The 17,857-nt window shown below is 34.9% G+C and overlaps 1 protein-coding gene across 6 annotated transcripts; it reads right to left on the reverse strand.

Annotated features, from left to right (window-relative positions):
• Positions 1-139: 139 nt before the first annotated feature.
• Positions 140-15,942, reverse strand: otd2 (homeotic protein ocelliless). 6 transcript variants are annotated; one of them, XM_089174685.1, is made up of 8 exons: positions 15,615-15,940; positions 15,322-15,543; positions 6,894-7,242; positions 6,193-6,344; positions 3,433-3,617; positions 2,988-3,108; positions 2,688-2,891; positions 140-2,616 (listed from the first exon to the last, which is right to left on the reverse strand). In XM_089174685.1, the coding sequence occupies exons 3-8, from the start codon at positions 7,147-7,149 to the stop codon at positions 2,515-2,517; spliced, it is 1,020 nt and encodes a 339-aa protein (XP_089030811.1). In that variant the 5' UTR covers positions 7,150-7,242; positions 15,322-15,543; positions 15,615-15,940; the 3' UTR covers positions 140-2,514. The 6 variants fall into 6 exon arrangements, with proteins under 6 accessions (XP_089030811.1, XP_089030812.1, XP_015176163.1 ...); XM_089174686.1 differs by having other exon boundaries at positions 6,909-7,242; positions 15,322-15,942; XM_015320677.2 differs by having other exon boundaries at positions 2,988-3,105; positions 15,322-15,942.
• Between the last annotated feature and the right edge of the window lie 1,915 nt (positions 15,943-17,857).

Here is a 17,857-nt window from a genome sequence, read left to right on the forward strand (position 1 = left end):
TCTAATGTTCTACTGTATAATATTATATATTCTTTGATATTATCAATTGTAAATAAAATAAAATCGTGATGTATTAATTAAAATTGAAATAATTGCAACAAGTAAATAAACGATTGAATGAGACAGAAAATCAAAAGAATTTACAATTCAAATTCGATATATTATTTTCATACATTTTAAGACATGTTCATCGTTGTTCTTTTCTTATTCGTATCATTACGTATAATATTTGATGTAACAACGTTCTAAACAGTCACATATGTACTTACAATCCTACATTTTTAAATCGTATATATTTATACATATATGTATATATGTATACATATATACTTGGATTTTTTTTTGTATACTTTACATATTAATCCTCAATTTCTGCTAGCTTACATTAAAAATTGATTTGCACGTGTCGTGAAAATCATCGAGGTTTTTTGTCGTACATCATGTTTTGTAAAGATACTTCTTTATCATTCGAAAAAAAAACGAATTTTCTTACCAACCGATGATAAGTTTATCAATTCATGATATTATCTAATTGGAAAATTTATCGTAAGTCACAAAATTATCAACATGAAATAAAATTAATCTGCAAAATGAAAAGGAGCGAAAAATTAAATGTGGTACATAATGGACTAGAGGAGGATCTTTATCGTGGAACGTTGATCTGAAAAAGAAAAGATAATTTTGATTTAACATAAAAATTATGAAAAAAATAAAATAAAAAATCACCGAAGAGATTTGGACGTGTAATTTATATCGAATACTTACGACAGTATTACGATAATAATGATTGTCAAAAATAATAAATACGTTCTCCTCGATCCTCACCAATTACGTCCAAGAAAAATGTACATATCTGAAATTTTATGAACATCAATGCAGAATAGGAGGAAGAAGAAGAAGAAGAAGAAGAAGAAGAAGAAGAAATTGTATTTATCAATTTGTATGCTATTTAACTCGTTTAGAGATGAAATTATTGAAATGTTCAAATCCTAACTCTCTTATTCTTTTCTTTCTTTCTTCTTGTTCACTTAAATAGTATTCGTTTGGATAGCGTTTGACCTGCAAAATAATACATATTTACATAGATATTCGATGTATATCCTTATGTATAATTTCATATGTACACTTAAGATGGAGTTCAATCGATACTTTGCTTTGAAACATATTTCAAATGTGATTATCCCCCTTTCAAAAACAATTTTTGCTCTATCTCATTCATTCTCTCACACACTCGTTAGCAAGTTGCAAATATTCGTGAAGAAAACGTGAAGGCTGTTTTCAATTTGATTTTTCCTTCACTTCAGCACTTGTTCAATTCGTTACACGAACTAATTATTGTAGTTTTAATTAATTCCTTCTGAGTATCATCTCGAGAATCTCGTACTATTTATAATAATATATACATATTAGTCTTGAAAACAAAAAATAAACATTTTCATTTTGGAATTTGATAGAATCGTTGTCATTTCCAATTTTGCAAATGAATCATGCACGTTGAACGAATTCGTTGATCTATAATGTTTCTTATTTTTTCTTGTTTATATATTTGCAGGTTTTTGGATGAGAGAGTCACGTGATAAAGGAGTTTGCGAAAAAAGGAAGAAGAATTAAACTGGTGAGTCCCTAGGATTGGTTAGTTTCTTATTCATTCTTTTGATCGCGAAATGAACATCAAATTTTTTTGTCTATACCATCAAACCCCCTATAAAATTTTGTTCCCCCTACGTACAGTACGATTCTGAGCTTCTTATAACTCGTATTACGTTTTACGGTGTACCGTGTATTATACGAGGTTCGATTGTACACGTTTGTTTCGATCAATCGAAAACGATACAATAGAATCTAAATTTAATCTCACCTTCGTTTGGCATTTATACATATTTACTCATATTCGTAATGACTAGCAGCACTTTGAGAACCGATTTAATGTGAAAATTAATAAGACTTATGATTCGAAGCGAATAATACACGTATGTATAAATACATACGCATACTTATAACACACGTTCTCTCTGAGTATTCGCATTCGTAAACCTAACTTGATAGCTATGTTATCCTAAGTATACGTACACGACCATAGCCCTGAAATAATAAACTCGATTCCCGCGTAAGTTAGCAGCATAATCATTAATAATATAATAATAATAATAATAATAATAATAATAATCATAATAATAATAATCGATGAAGTTCGCGTACGATCGATATGTTTTCGATAGAATTGTTATAAACGTGACGAATCGGCAACGACGACGACGATGACGACAATGACAACGTCGATTCATCGTCAAGAAAAATATTTTCTTTTTGTTCCAATTTTAGGTCATCGTCGTTGCTCTCACGTATTTGTTTCTTTTTTTTTTAATTATTAGAATTAATTTCGAAAGTAAGACGTTCCCCTATATATTGTCGATGATATGTACCCGGCCGTTGAAATTCTCGAAGGACGCCATGGTTTTTTCTTACTTTTTTTTTTGTTTTTTTTATTTCTTTAATTTATTTTCCTCTTAATGTTCACTTTCGGTCACCCCAGCCAGCGGTATTGTAAAACCATGAAGATGCGCTCTCGTCTCTTGTTTTGCTCCACGTATTGTCCAATCCACTTCCACCTCCGTCCTGAACCAACAAATTGTACTTTACATTTTTAAAAATTAATTTTTGCTTTTTATTAAAAAAATATAATTTACCACAACGTTCAATTGATGCGATGCAGGTGACAAATATTCCATGTTTGTATAATAAGAAGAATAATTTTGATAGCATTGCTGTTGAGACGCTGTTGTTGTCCACGCTAACCTCTGATGATCACCCGTAAATCCACCATTTTCCGTTACTGCAGGACTCCAAATACTGCTGCTACTTCCACCGCTACTATACACCGTACCACTCAACTGTAAAGATTCATTTATTTTTTTTTAATTACAAGTTAATTCTTTTAAAAATAAATTGAGCAGAGAATAAAAGTAAAGGAATGAAATGTAACTTACGCTAGGAGGCGTTGTATTTGCAGCCAAAAGTAAACTAGTGGCAGGTCCAGCAGGTTTATATTGAGGTGAGTCCCTTAAAAGGGCTGGCGAACTAGCTGCAGATCCTCCAGTTCCTCCACTTCTAAACAAAAATTATTATTTCGATTAGAATAAATAAATATATAAGACTGTTTTTTTTTAATTTTTATTTATAAGTGTTAGATCATCTACGAACTAATGAAAGTAATGCTACATCAGATTATTTTCACCTGCACTATAATTAGATATAAATGATGCAATTAGTTAGCTGTTTTATACAACATATAGTACTCAAACTTTTATTTGGTAATATACATTGAATAAATAATCATCAAACAGAAAAATTGAACAGATAATCCGTATATTCTTGTTTATCATCGAGATAGCATTATCTTTTAATGTGTAGATCGATAAGAGTAATACTTACAGGGGAGTTGTAGCTGGTACAGCCGCAGCTGGCGTGGGTGTGGTAGCGATCGAAGGACTCTTTCCAGGAGGTGGATTACTCGTAGGATTTCCCGAAGGTTTCTTCGATCTAGGTGCCTTATCTTGTTGCTGTTCTTGTTGTTTTTGTTGTTGTCTACATTTGGCACGTCGATTTTTAAACCAAACCTGTGATAATTAACGTCAAATAATATTATAAACGTTGAGTTTTTTTGAGCTAATAGGTAAATGTCATTGAATTAGAAGATCTATTGGTTATCAATTGAAATCTAATGGAAGAAGAAGACTAACGTGGATTGTATTCAATCTCAATAGAGATCTATATAGTTAATTCAATAGTATTATAGTAGAATTATAGTTATATGTATATAGTTATTACTAGGTAGTAAACGTTTCTGAATAGAATAAGCCGATTTTCTATGAGCTATGCATCGCTACCCTTTAATTCCCGGTCAACGCTTTCGATCAAATAGATTTGATCGTTGCTTGATCAGTTAGCTAGAGTCTCTCCTATGACTTATTATATATCACAGGATCATCTCACTCTCTCTCTCTGTCTCTCTATCTATCTGTCTATTATTTTCTTCTATTTAGAAAACGCCATTTTTTTTTGCTCGAGAAGAGGATACGAGTTCAGATTCGTTCGTAAGGTCGAAACGAAATCGATCCCAGAACGACGCGCACGTGCAAAAGTACCGGAAACGTCTTTGGTTTACCGAAAGATGGCGGTGTATTTCCTATTTATACGTGAATTTCTCTTATATAGTTTTGATTATCATCTAATGGTAGAAATGATTTAAAAAAAAAATGGATTTTTAATGTTCTTGTTTACGTTCAATGAAACATTGTTGTTGGAAAAGTGAGACAGGAAAGATAATAAGAGATAGAAGAAAAGTGAGTGAAGAAACGTAAAGAGAGAGAGAGAGAGAGAGAGAGAGAGAGAGAGAGAGAGAGAGAAAGAAGCCCCACGCGATCAATGTTAGAAGTTGAGAGGTGAGCTTGGGTTTCTACGGATTTTCTAGGGAACGACACGAGCTAGTAGCATTCTTCGAGTATATTCTTGTCGTTAGACCCATCCTATCCTATACCAAATTCTCTAGTTTCATTTTGCTTTGGTATACCCTAAGAAAACACTTTTAACCTTTTCTTCAACACTCATAAGTTGTTACCACGCGACACCATAGTTGAGGGACTCGTGCCACCGTAGAATAAAAAAAGAGTCTTAACTGGTACTCGAATGATTTTTGGTTATTTCTGTTATTTAGGAAAATTTGTACAATAATTTAAACCTTTTTCAGGTAGTCTTATTTGAATATTTGAAGTTGATCCGACTATTTAATAATTATTTTCTATTTTTTTCTGTTCTTTTTTGGACAAAAATATCCTTTCCGACACTTAACTATTTGTGTTCCCTAAATCACCCATAATAAAAAAAGTAAAGAAAGAACGTGAGAATAATAGGAAATAAAATGCAAGTTGTCTAGGAATCGTTTGAAGAGAAGAAATAAAAAATTGGTCGATGTAACAAAAAAAAGAAAAGAAGAAGAAGAAGAAAGAATACTAAAGTGTAGAATCGTTATGAAAATAAAGGAATAAAAGGGATAGGCTAGGTATATATGAATACCATCGTTTTATTCGTCAGGAAAAAGAAATGTCGATCGAGCTTTAGCAGACGCCAACGTACGTGCACAAGACTATACTTTCGCGTTAGTGGTATTCATTTCAATCGCGGTAAAAGAGTCAACCAGGTGTTCTTCTGCTTTTCGTCCAGCGATCGCGGATGCTACTTGTGTCCTTTCTCGCCCTAACAAATATGAGGGTGTAATATGCATCGGCACGTTCTTGGCCCACGACCGGAACAAAAGTTTCAATAGCATACGTCACGAAGTCGTTAAAGAAAGAAAAAAATTCTGTAGAAAGTCCAGTCCTTTTTTTTTTTATTGTATCATTTTAAAGTGAATCAGAATAGGTCGAAATTTCTTCTAGGTTTGTTAAATTGAAAGTCATTTTAAATTATTGCATTTAAAAATATTTATCCAATGTAACTATCAGATGGTTAATTTTTATATTTTATACTATTAAGAAGTAAACAAATTTAATGAATAACTTTTTTATAGGTTTATCATTGAACTAATTTAATTAATAAACAAAAAAAAACAAATATATCCAATATGGCAAATTTTAGGATGATAAAGTATAAATTTTGTGCAATATGTTGAATTAGATTTGTTTGCATGATTAGCCTAACGGGGGTTACTTTTTAGAATGACTGTAGTGGAATTTTTCGAGATTGAATTACGAGGTATGCCAGAAAGGGAAAGAAGGAAGGGCTGGTCTGGTCTGCGTGTCTTTTCATAGTACGAGCATAGGTACGGGTCGATGTACTTGTAGGGTAAACGACTAATTCGGTTAAAGCGAAACGAGCGAGTTAGGTCGCGCCGGGTAAGATAAATCGATGGCCTCGCGTCTATGGTGTCCGCGTGCCGGCGCAGCTCATCGTGTGCGTGGGTCCTCTGAACTCGGGGGTCCCCGTTCAAGAAAAAAAAAACAACTGACAAACACCATTCTTTCCTTTTTATATCTTCATCTCGATCACACCATTTACATTTTTAGGATTGAATTTCAATATCATTCGAAATCGGCTTAACTTTTCTATCACCTTCCGTGATTTCAATAATTTCCAACATAAACATTTTGGAAACATCATTTGGTTTAGGTTCTTCGTTTCTTAATTTGAACTCACTTGGACTCTAGATTCCGGTAAATTGATCTTCATCGCAACTTCTTCGCGCATAAAAATGTCAGGATACTTCGTTTTGGAGAATAGTCCTTCAAGGATATCGAGCTGTGCTCTCGTAAATGTCGTTCGTTCTCTCCGTTGTTTCCTGGGATTACCTTCGACAGAAGATGCATTACGTCACTGGGAAAACTTTCGAAATATTTATATAACGTATCCATTTTTATTTGCGAACTAGGACGTAACCTTTTGGTCCAATGAGATTAATAGATCATTTTTTTGTAACATTTCTTTTGAAACATTGACACAAAAAAATTTGCATTTTCGTTCACGAAAGAAAGTACAGAAATATTTGATGATTATCTTTACTACCTAAAATAATCTAATTAATTATATATTTCAATTTGAAATGTCAGAATCTTCGATATGTTATATTTAAATATGCAACGCCAATCAATATTTTTAATTACAAGTTGTGACATTATTTAATGATCAATCCAATACAATATTACCGTGTTTTATTCCATTTAAATAAAGAATATATTAAAAAAAAATCGATCAACCCAAATGAATCTTTCACGCGACACGGACCACTTTGATCTAATTAATACAAATACAATACCAATGAATGTCGGTGAGCCGCAAGATGATTAATATCAAAATAGAAATAGAAATATGAATTAACAAAGAATGTTGTGGGCACTCACAGTAGTATGACTCACCGGCGGGTGTACAAGCCGGATAGCCGATGGTCGAATGAAGGGCCTCGATAGGTGGCATACCCAGAGCACTAACGTAAGGGTTGGTTTTAAGGGCACCGTAAGGCCCAGCCGCTGAAGTACCAAATGCACCAGGGCCAAATAATTCGGAGGCCGAGGTGGTGGAGGCAGCGAGGCCTCCGAGATCGGCGCTGCCGGCACCTCCACTGCAACCGGAAGTCCCGCCGAGGCTATTCGGCCACATCACCACCCCCTCGGCCCCCAGCACGACTCCCCCTCTCCTCCTCCTCTTCTTCTTCTTCCTCTTCTTCTTCTTCTTCTTCTTCTCTCGATGTTCCTGAAAATTCAAATTCAAAAGCGTCAGCCGGTAAAGAATAAGAAAAAAGGATAAAAGAAAAAACAAGGATCTTAAGCCTACCCACAAAAAGACAAGAATTCCTTTCTCTTGTATGTGTGTGTGTGTGTGTGTGTACGTGTGTATTATCTATCTATTTTTCTCTCTCTTTCTTTCTTCCAATGCAACCTAATTCCTGTGATGCGAAAACGCCGAAAAGCGAGAATACTAGCAGCTTCAAGAAAGAGAGAGAGAGAGAAGAGAATATGACCAACGTTTCTTAAGCCGCTCATTTTATCCTCTCCGATTACATACCTTCGAGAAGGACGTCTATCGGGACCCATCACATCCTTCACTCTTTCTTTCTCTCTCTTTTACTTTGTCTTAAAGATATAAGAAAAAGTGAGATACTTTATATACTTCCCTTTGGAAGAAACACCTTGGGAAGCATTTGCCAGAAAGATATCGTGTCTCTTCACGCCACGCATATGTTTTGGATTATGAGACTCTAATCGCATGATAATTAACATCTGCCACATCTGCAAGAAACAATCATATGACGTCCGTACGCGGAATAATAATTGCTTGCTTGCTTGTCTGTCTCTGGTGGTATTTTTTTTATCTTCTTTTCTTTTTCTGGTTCCTTTCGAAGCAACGAAATCTTAGAGGCTCATTTTTTAATAAAGTATTGTTCGGCGGTAACTCTGAGCACCGGTTATATTGAAGTTACATTCGAATGAAAAGGAGTTGTGGGCTTCGCTCCCGCGAAAAGGGTCTCTTCAAAGCGATCCACCCAGAAACTCGTTCGAGCTTTCCTCTCCCTTTGCACAAATACGGATGAAACGGTTGCGCCGCCTCACGAGTGCCACTACACTTTTCATACTGTTTTATCCCGCTGTGCGAACGATTGGACCACTCCCTTTCCTCTTACTCTTTTACTCTGTTTCTCTCTTTCTCATTTCTATTTCTATTTCTAATGACGATTTTATATTACATACCACTAGACATGTTGATTTACGTTCTTACCATTCACGTGGAATTTCTTGTTCGGTTGAACAATCATTTCATATATTGGAAAAGATATTTTTTGTTGTTGGATTAGGAACAAAAATAAGTGCAACTACATTGAAGAAGAATATAACTCTAAATAAAACTCTGTTAAACTGTAAATTTCCATGAAGCAGAGAAAAAGAATAGGGAAACCTTAGAATAAGAGTCCTATCGGTGACTCTCGTTAGAATTCTGCCTCAAACACGTAATCTAATGAAACAAAACTTGAAGAAGGTGGTGTAGAAGGAGGAGGGAAGGGAAAGGTCGAAAGGGGGTGGTTCAGTGGTTGACCAGGTTCTTTCTCTTTTTATCTGAGTTCACTCGAGAACAACACGCAGAACAATACACTTGTTACAGAACGACAAGTGTAGAGAAAACGCCCAAGTCACCACTCGATTGATTCAAAAGTGTACTTCAGATAGTCTATACTACTACCCCTCCTTATTCGAGGGTAAAAAGAAAAAAAAAAGAACTTTTTCCACCCTCGAGCACCTTCGCCAACCATTCCCCGCCTGGTCCCTTTCTCATTCTTCCTCTCAACGAAACCATCTAGTACTACTCATTGCAAAAACTCCCTCACCCTCGTTTCGTCCTTCAAGAGTCCGGTCCTATTGCAAACACTTTGCGTTACCAATCGATAGACCATACACTGGCCTGTAGTTTTTAATGATCGTTAAATCCCTGTTATTACATGTCCCATGAGAGAGAGAGAGAGAGAGAGAGAGAGAGAGAGATAGAAAAAAGATTGTTAAACTCTTCCAATTGTCTACAAATTTCATTTATTCCATCATACATTTAAAAAGGTTTGATTTTTGTACTTTACGGTTTTTTGTAAAATTATTAGACACACAAATTATTGTTTCAATTAGACAACTTGTTAATATTGTTTTTCCTGTATATATTATAATAATCTTAAAAATTTGATAAAAGTAAATTTGACAAATTTTGTTAAATCGTATACCTAATTACCAAATTATTGCAACTACTACTGTTATCTTGAACATTACTAATAATGAACGTTACTTATAATGAATAAGTTTATAGGTAATTTTTTCGAATTATAACTAATAATAAAATTATCTTAGAATGGTTAGATACTTATTTCCTTATATATAGATATATTCCTTATAAATATAAATATGTATGTATATGCACGCTAATATCAAAATCTTATCAATGAAATAACCATACATATAGTAGTATTATCAAAATTTTATACACATGTTTCTCATAAATTAACTAAATTATACACACATTAACAGTAACATATGTACTACCTCTATACTTATATATAAAATAATATAATATATATATACATATATTGAAGAAGAGAAGAGAAGAAAAGCGAAGTTGGTCTGAGCTATCGTAGGAAGTTAAGTTCTGGCTTGCATTGTTTCGAGAAGTGTTTGCACACAAGCGCATTGTTCCTCGAGTATCCTCTTTGGTATTCTTCGTCTAAGTCGCACAATGGACGTTCGCATAGACCTCGTCGATGGTTTTGGTGAACGAACGAACGTTCGTCGTTTCGTTGTCGTCGTCATAGTCATAGTCATAGTCATAGTCTTCGTCATCGTAGTCGTTTGGCTGCTTCGAGTGCAGTAAAGCACTGGCCTGTCTATAGAACATTCTATATGCATATATACAACACATATGAGGAATACATAACAAAATCCTAGATGGTAGAAGTAGTATAGTAGCTTTACGATATATATATAACTGAGAAAAGGCATAAGGTGGTACTCGTGAAACGAACGAAGCATTAAGAGACGAACGAAATTCGTTTACACGTCGATGAATCGTCGATATGAATTCTTCAAGGATACTTGAAGAAAAAAAAATACATCCCATCGAAAATATCTACCAATAGAAAACTTTCTTTCCTTCCTTCCTTCTCTCTTTTTTTTTTTTTTTCTTTTCGAATGAAGGAAATTTTTTTCTCGAGGATCACGGAAATTATTCGTACTTTTCGATTAAAAAAAAAAGAAAAAGAGAAGAAATTATTTAATCAAACAAAAGAAAGTCGTTTGCCATCTTGCAGTCACGAATGCAATTGCATATTCTAATGCGTACGATATAATCTTCTTATCGGATTATACCAGGGAAAAAGAAAGAAAGAAAAAAAAGTTGGTAGATTAATATCGCTGGGCTATAACAAAGATCCAATTTGCTTAATACCGAGGGCAAGAGGTTCGCGAGATACTTAGGAGGCGCATCAAAGCGATAACGATTTGAGTCTGTTCGATATCGAGGCTGAAAGTTTACGAGTCCTGATGCCTAGATCTCCTTCTCTCTCTCTCTCTCTCTCTCTCTCTCTCTTTCTCTATAAATACATATATACATGTTGCAGATGTTAGAGTAAAATTCACTACTTACTCGTTATTCAAAATAATTAACATTAAATATAATGAACTTCTTAAAATCAATATTTTATTCTATTAAATTTATTTTCTGTTTCATCCCTTAATTGTGCTATAAATTTGTATTTTTTTTTTTTTTAACTAATATATTTAAAAATATGTAAATGTAATATTTATTTTACTTCTAAAACTATTTCTTTCCTTAACGATTTTTTTTTTGTTCAAATATTCTTCATTTTTTTTTATAAAAACAAAACTTGAAGAAGGAAAGTTTCCTTGATTAAATTAATTTTGTTATTTCTTCCCTTGCTCGATATTTTTAAATAGCTATAAATTTAAATCTATTTTTATTTAATATATTTAAAAATATGTAAATGCAATATCTATTCTACTTTTATACCTATTTCTTTCCTTCTTCCTTTGTATTTTTTTTATTGTTCAGACCTTCTTGATTTTCTTTTGGCAATTCGAAAAAATAGGAATGTGCCCGTTAGCACGCTGCCTAACATACTATACTCGCGGCGGTGCGCGCGAAGAATACCTGCTTAAGGGATGGTAGCCATGCGTACCGAGTCGTGTACGGGTAGCAAACGATTCCTCGAAGAGTCGCATTCAATGCAATTTAGCCCCGGGGACGCGTCGTTGTTGCGCGTTCATTGAGCGTAAAACTTAATTCCCGTGGAAATTCTCTGTAAGGTAATACACCTTCTATATACATATTATATATATATATATATATACCTTTTTTTCTTTTCTTTTGCTAGTTAGTTTTTATTCCACTACGATGAAAAGATTCCAATAGCATCCCTTTCCTCTTCTCCACCCTCTCACTCTTCTTCTTTACTTTTTTTTCTTCTTATTTTCTTTTTCTATTTTTCTTTCCCTTTTTTTTCACCTCGAAAGAGATGAGCCTTCTTCACCCTCTACTACCATTCCATCCGCCATTTTCTTTCTTCTTTACCTTTTCTTCTTTCTTTTCATTTTTTTTTCGCTAGCCATTGCCGCCGTTACCACTGCACCACCATTACATTCCAAGCCAATTTTAAGAAGAAGAAGAAGAAGAAGAAGAATGCTATCTTCTTTTTAAATTCGAACACACCATCACCATTACCACAAGCATCACTACCATAAGCACTATGTTGGTGGTCACGTCGATCAATTCCACTCACTTCGTTTCAAAGATACAACATCACGATCTTTCGATAGATATGAAACCAAACCGACGAAATGCAACCCTCCAAAAAGGCCACTTCCGGATGCTTAAATTCTTTATACTCGAAGGATCCTTATTCTTATTGTTGTTACATGGATACTACTTCAAATCTGACTTTTTTATAGTTATATATGGTTTTACATATGTTTCTTTGATACGTCACATTTGATTGCATCACATATGATATTTTATTAGTATGTTATCAATGTTAATTAAAATAGGGGTGTACTAATTTCCATTGGTGGTAGTTTAACTTAAGTTGTATGTGACTACTTGACATTTAACTTATGTTTCTTTGTTATGTCACATTTGATTGCATAACATATAATATTTTATTAGTATGTTATCAATGTTAATTAAAATAGGGATGTACTAATTTCCATTGGTGGTAGTTTAACTTAAGTTGTATGTGACGTCTTGACATTTAACTTATGTTTCTTTGTTATGTCATATCTGACTGCATCACAAATGATATTTTATTAATAGTATGTTATCAAAATTAATTAAAATAGGGGTATACTAATATTTCCATTAGTGGTGATTCTTAAGTTTTATGTGATGTCTTGACTGACGTTTAACTTACGTCACATTTGATTGAATCACATATAATATTTTATTAATATATTATCAAAGTTAGGAAAGATAGGTTTAATAATTTCCATTAGTGGTGATGGGTGGTAGTGGTTAGCTTGGAAATCGAGTAACGCTTAATCTTCGTCCTTGGTAGTCGATTCAGCACGAAGTCCAACACTCGTCGTCGTTGGAAGCCTTGGAAATTCTTCTTTCCACGACGTTCGGCTTCCATGGCCGTTCGTCGTTCGATTCCGATGTGATCGAACTATGCCGTTTTTCTACTTCTACTACTTTCCACGAACCTGAATTCTTCATAGTCTTATTGAATTTTCTCTCGTCATTTTGCTAATAGTATTAAAGTAAATAATCAATTCGTTTCTTATATATATATATATATTTTTTTCCCTTCACTTTATTTTGTTGTTACGTTTGTTACGTTTCAATTTTTCTTTCTGTTTGATTTATTTACAGAATTTATAATTTTTTAAACAGAATATTATATTATTGGTATTCCTGATTTCTTCTTTCTTCAAGTTGTCCAATGATCTTCACCATAGAATTTCTAAGATTTTCTTCTAATTTTTTTATCTTTTCCAACCAAGTGAGGAATTTTCTTCTTTCGTTTTATCTTTCCTCCAATTTCATCCAATTACAATGCACATCTTTATCTGCAGGTTATTGGACTGTTCTTATCATTCCTTCTAACCATGATTGAATATTTCCTTTAAGACAATTTTCACAATAATCACACCCTTCTTAGCACCCCCTTTAAAAAGAATGAATTAAAGGTGTAAAAAATTTCTAATAGAAAATTCAGACGTCAGATACGAAATCTCAACGACGACTACTAGGATCCGAGACGTCGTCGTCGTCGTACTCTGTCCTGTGCTTTCGGAGAGGACATTCCACAGCGCGTATAGACGAACGATAAGGTCCTCCTCGTGGAAGGCGGACCTAAACCTGGAGGGAGACTCGAACCAAGAAGATTACCGTAAGCAGATTATTTCCGTGGAAATCCTGCTGGCCAACTACTATCTCGGCACGTTGTCGTTGTGCTATGTCATAGTTTCACCTGATTTTTCTCGTACGTACGAAAACAATTGTTTGATTTACAAAAAATCATAGGAGTACCAATAAACAAATCATTGATCAAATAATTATCACAAAATACAATCCATTATCAAACTAATCGATCGATCATTTTGGAAATTTTCCATCGATGATCTTCGACGAACGAAATTTATGCGAATACAAAAAAAAAAATAAAAATGAGAGAGAGAGAGAGAGAGAGAGAGAGAGAGAAGAGAAAAACCACGAATCATTTTTCTTCTCTTTTTTTTTTTTTGCTTACTTGTTGATTATTTCCATGGTAAATGTGTGCACCATTTCTATTTTCTCTCACAAAATTTTCGACCAATCGTCCAGGTATTGCGTGCAAATTTATATATATATATAGGTATGGTATATATAAATAGATGTATGTATATATGTATATATATATATATATATATATTATATACCTATATTCTCCGTTTCAGTTGGATGAAAGCTTTACGGCTCGCCGATTAAACGTCGGAGTTTTCGATGTGGGTATTCGTTCGCCGCAGTACCCGATTTCAATTGATTCGGATGGCTGGATCTCTCCCTCTTCTTTCATCGCCCCTCCTCCCTCTCTCTCCCTCTCTCTCTCATCCCCCTTTATCTTTCTTTCTATTTAGTTCCTCATTTTCCTTTTTTTCCACGTTTACATTACGAAATGTAATCGTGGCGAACGAATATTGACAAATAATAATTATCGAGAGATATAAAAGAAATCAAATAAAGAAATAATAATTAAACACATAAATAAATAAATAAATAAATAAAAATAACGAAAAAATAATAGAAAAGAATTTGCGATGTCAGTTATTTGAATGTTTCGTTTTAAAGATTGTTTAACAATAGTCGAATCATCGTCAAATTTTTTACAATTAACATAGAGAAGTTTTAAAATACTTTGAAAAATATAAAAATACGAATTGGAGAATTGAACAATACTTATTTAACCGATAAGGTAACGGTGTAATAGCTCTTTTAGAACAATTTTAGTTATTTAGTATAAACATTGAACTAGACAAAACAAAATAACAAATAACCTCGTTTAAACTTATCGACTATAATTAAAGCAGTAATACCTGCCATTTATTTCGCGCTAGTAAAAAGGTATTTAAAGATATCCTTTAACCGTAATAACGTATCTTATTTTCAAAGTCCATACGACACGTGGAAAACACTTTTACGATTATAAAGATTCACTATTCAAAGTGTACGAAAATGATCAAGAGAAATAAAAGGCAAGTCTAAAAACAAATCATCGAAAATATTGTCGAAATAAGAAAGAACCATACAATTAATTGGTGTTCTAGGAAAGATATAAGAAGAAACACATATCGATGTAATAATATACAAATTTTTTTTTTCTTAACACAGTCAGTGCATGGAAGCCAGAGGGTCGATGTTACGAAACGCGTTTGGATCGATAGACCGACACGACGAACAGTGAAAATTCCTTTATATCACACAATCCACTTGTTTGGTGTTATCATCGAATCACACGAGAAATTACTACAAAGTAATCGTCGTTGTAGTCGTCGTTGTCAAGGAAAAAGTATAGAAAATGAATAAAAGAAAACAAAAAAAAACAGGTAAGACCATTTTTATGGGCCTGGTTCAATCACCTTGTGTCATTAGCCTGATAACTTCAGTGTCTCAATTACTCTTTGATTAGATCAGGGAAAAGAGAGAGAGAGAGTGAAAGACAGACATATAGAAAGAGGGAAAGGGATAGAGATAGTGATAGAGAGAACGAAAGAGAGAGAGAGAGAGAAAGGAGAATCTGTCTTTACTCACCCAGAGTTTGCCGTAATCGGCAGTAAAGGAACCGATGAAACGTCAAAAATCCTCTTCTTCTTCTTATTGTTAATCCAGTGAAAAAAGAATCCTCAAAGTGTATCGTCCAAAGGATAATCGTTCTGATGACGATGGGTTTGGATTAAAAATCAGTGAACGTATTTCACCACACAACGTGTCGTCGTAGTCGTCGTCGTCGTCGTCGTCTTGGTCGTGTACGTGCTGTCGATCGGTGAAACGAAAAGGGGCAAGTTAGGTGTTTTCGATCGACAACTCACAGCACACACGCTTGCCTTTACTCTGGCCGGCCACCACGACGTTTCGCACCAGCCGAAACGCGACCGACGGAGGAGAGTAGAGAGAACGCGCGAGAACGCGACAAAGAGAGAGACAGAGAGAGAGAGAAAGTTTAAGGGAGAAAGAGAGGGCGCGATTCGTTGGGGGCGGGGGCAGTACGGGACGGGGAGCGTGCGTGCGGCCAGGACGGTCGAAGCGAACTTGGAACGGACCGAGTGCTTGGATATATACACCGATAATGACTATTCTATTCCCTAATCCTGGTCCGTGCGATTGGCTGCTCTTTCTCTATCTATTTCTCTCTTTCCTTTCTCTTCCTCTCTCTCTCTCTCTCTTTCTCTCTACCAGATGTACAGCAATGACGAGTCGTCTCTGGAACGAGCCACGTTAGACGAAGCTAGACTACAGATGGACAAGAATAGAGGTAGAAACAGAGTTGGGCTATATGTATACATATATATATATATATATATATATATATATATATATATATAGAGAGAGAGAGAGAAAGAGAGAGGGAGAGAGAGAGAGAGAGAGAGAGAGAGAGAGAGAAAGAGAGAGAGAGAGAGAGAGATCACCAAAAGCAGCTATTATAGCTACACGCTTTCCGTGATATGCGCCTTATACGTGTGTATACGTGAACGAAGGATGTATGTGTATATGAGAGAAGGAGTGTAGAGAGAGAGAAAGAGAGAAGAGAAGAGAGAACCCGGCTAAACTTTTCACGAGAACTTTAGTTGTTACGGATCGCTCTCTTGGTCGAGGGGTTATGGGCGCGAACGTACGAACGAGTGAGAGATAGAGAGAGAGAAAGAAGCTGTGCGAAGGAGAACGAGTAGAGTGAGAGAGGAGAAAAGAGGGGCTTATGCGCGCGTCCTCTAAAATCTTGGTGGGGGACCAGACTCGAGTACAGGTGGGGTTATATTGAGTATTCTAGTGGAAGGGACTCCTCTGTGCTAGCTGTCGGTTGGCGTTTCTACCTGGTAGGGGAGAAGAAATCTACAGGGTAGGGATACCCCCACCAAACCTAGACCTACTACCCTGCAATGTTCATTCGTAGCACGACTTAGGGCCGTTCCTGATATTGGTGGGCGTCATAGTGGGGAACCAATCGGGCTTTACGATTCGTCCAACTACGTTAACAAAAATATATTTTCTCTCCCTTCGAGCTTCGATGTCTTCTTTCTTTCTTTCTCTCTCATTTATGCTTTGCTACGTTGTTCCTCTCTCTTTCTCTTTCTTTCTTTTCCTTTCCATCTCTCACTTTTGCTCTATTCATCTTCCTTCCTACTTCATCGTCCTATGCGAATAGATTGCGAGAAAATGGGCGAACGTAACTCGCTATTTTCAAATATTTTTCACCGATCGTACACCGAGTATTTCCTACCTTCCTTCCTTTCCTTTTCTATGTATGACGATAATGGCGGAGAAAAGATGCGACGATTGTTTTCCTCCAGAGAGAGAGAGAGAGAGTAAGAGAGAATCGTAATATCGAGCTGATGATGATGTCTTCTAAAATTGATATTGTCTATCGAGATAAACAGATTCTTTTAATATTGTCTTATTTAAGTAGAGAATTCTCCCCTTCCTCGGAATTATGAAAACAGATAAGGTATTGAAATAATTGAAAATAGATCTCGTTAATTGATCTATGTATTTACCTTTTATTTGTTTTCATTCTAACGGGGATATTTTGATCTCATTTGTCGATACGTTTTTCTTCCCTTTTTCTCTCTCCCTCTCTCGCTGTTCTGTTTTTTTTTATTTGATGGACCGATCATCCCTTTCTTTTGATACACTCTGTAGTCAGGTGATAGCTAGGTACCCCGCTTCGTATACCCGCATCATAGCAATTTAACTTGCTCACGTGCGAGCGGTTAATGCTCTTACGGGATTTCGAAAAGATCAGCCAGCATTACTACGCTATTAGCGTAACTAAAACCGGCTTGCTTCCATAAACCTGTACTAACATGTAGCTACTTTATTCACAGGCGGCCCATTCATGAAACTCTTAGCCAATTTTCCTCATTGACCGATTGACGGAAGTAAGTATATGGGATACACGCAAAGTTACCACCACGCAAAGTTACATCTTCTCCTTGCATCTTAATGAACGAATGTGAATATCATTCTATTTTTTTCTATTAGCTAAATGAGAGACGTATAAATAATTTAGATATATTTAATGTAAAATCTAATGTATACCTTAATAAAATTAATCAAATTATTACCTTAAGGA

Source organism: Polistes dominula, unplaced genomic scaffold, assembly GCF_049000335.1.
Source record: "Polistes dominula isolate Pdom_NZ unplaced genomic scaffold, Pdom_raw_medaka contig_16, whole genome shotgun sequence".
Taxonomy (NCBI): domain Eukaryota; kingdom Metazoa; phylum Arthropoda; class Insecta; order Hymenoptera; family Vespidae; genus Polistes; species Polistes dominula.

Bases quoted from the DNA above. Each gene is read 5' to 3' on its own strand.
- otd2 (XM_089174685.1), bottom strand. From the start codon at position 7,149: ATGTGGCCGAATAGCCTCGGCGGGACTTCCGGTTGCAGTGGAGGTGCC. The intron at 3,618-6,192 runs GTGAGTTCAAAT...TAATTATCACAG, and splicing joins TACCGGAATCTAGAGTCCAA to GTTTGGTTTAAAAATCGACG. The intron at 3,109-3,432 runs GTAAGTATTACT...ATTTTTGTTTAG, and splicing joins GTACCAGCTACAACTCCCCT to AAGTGGAGGAACTGGAGGAT.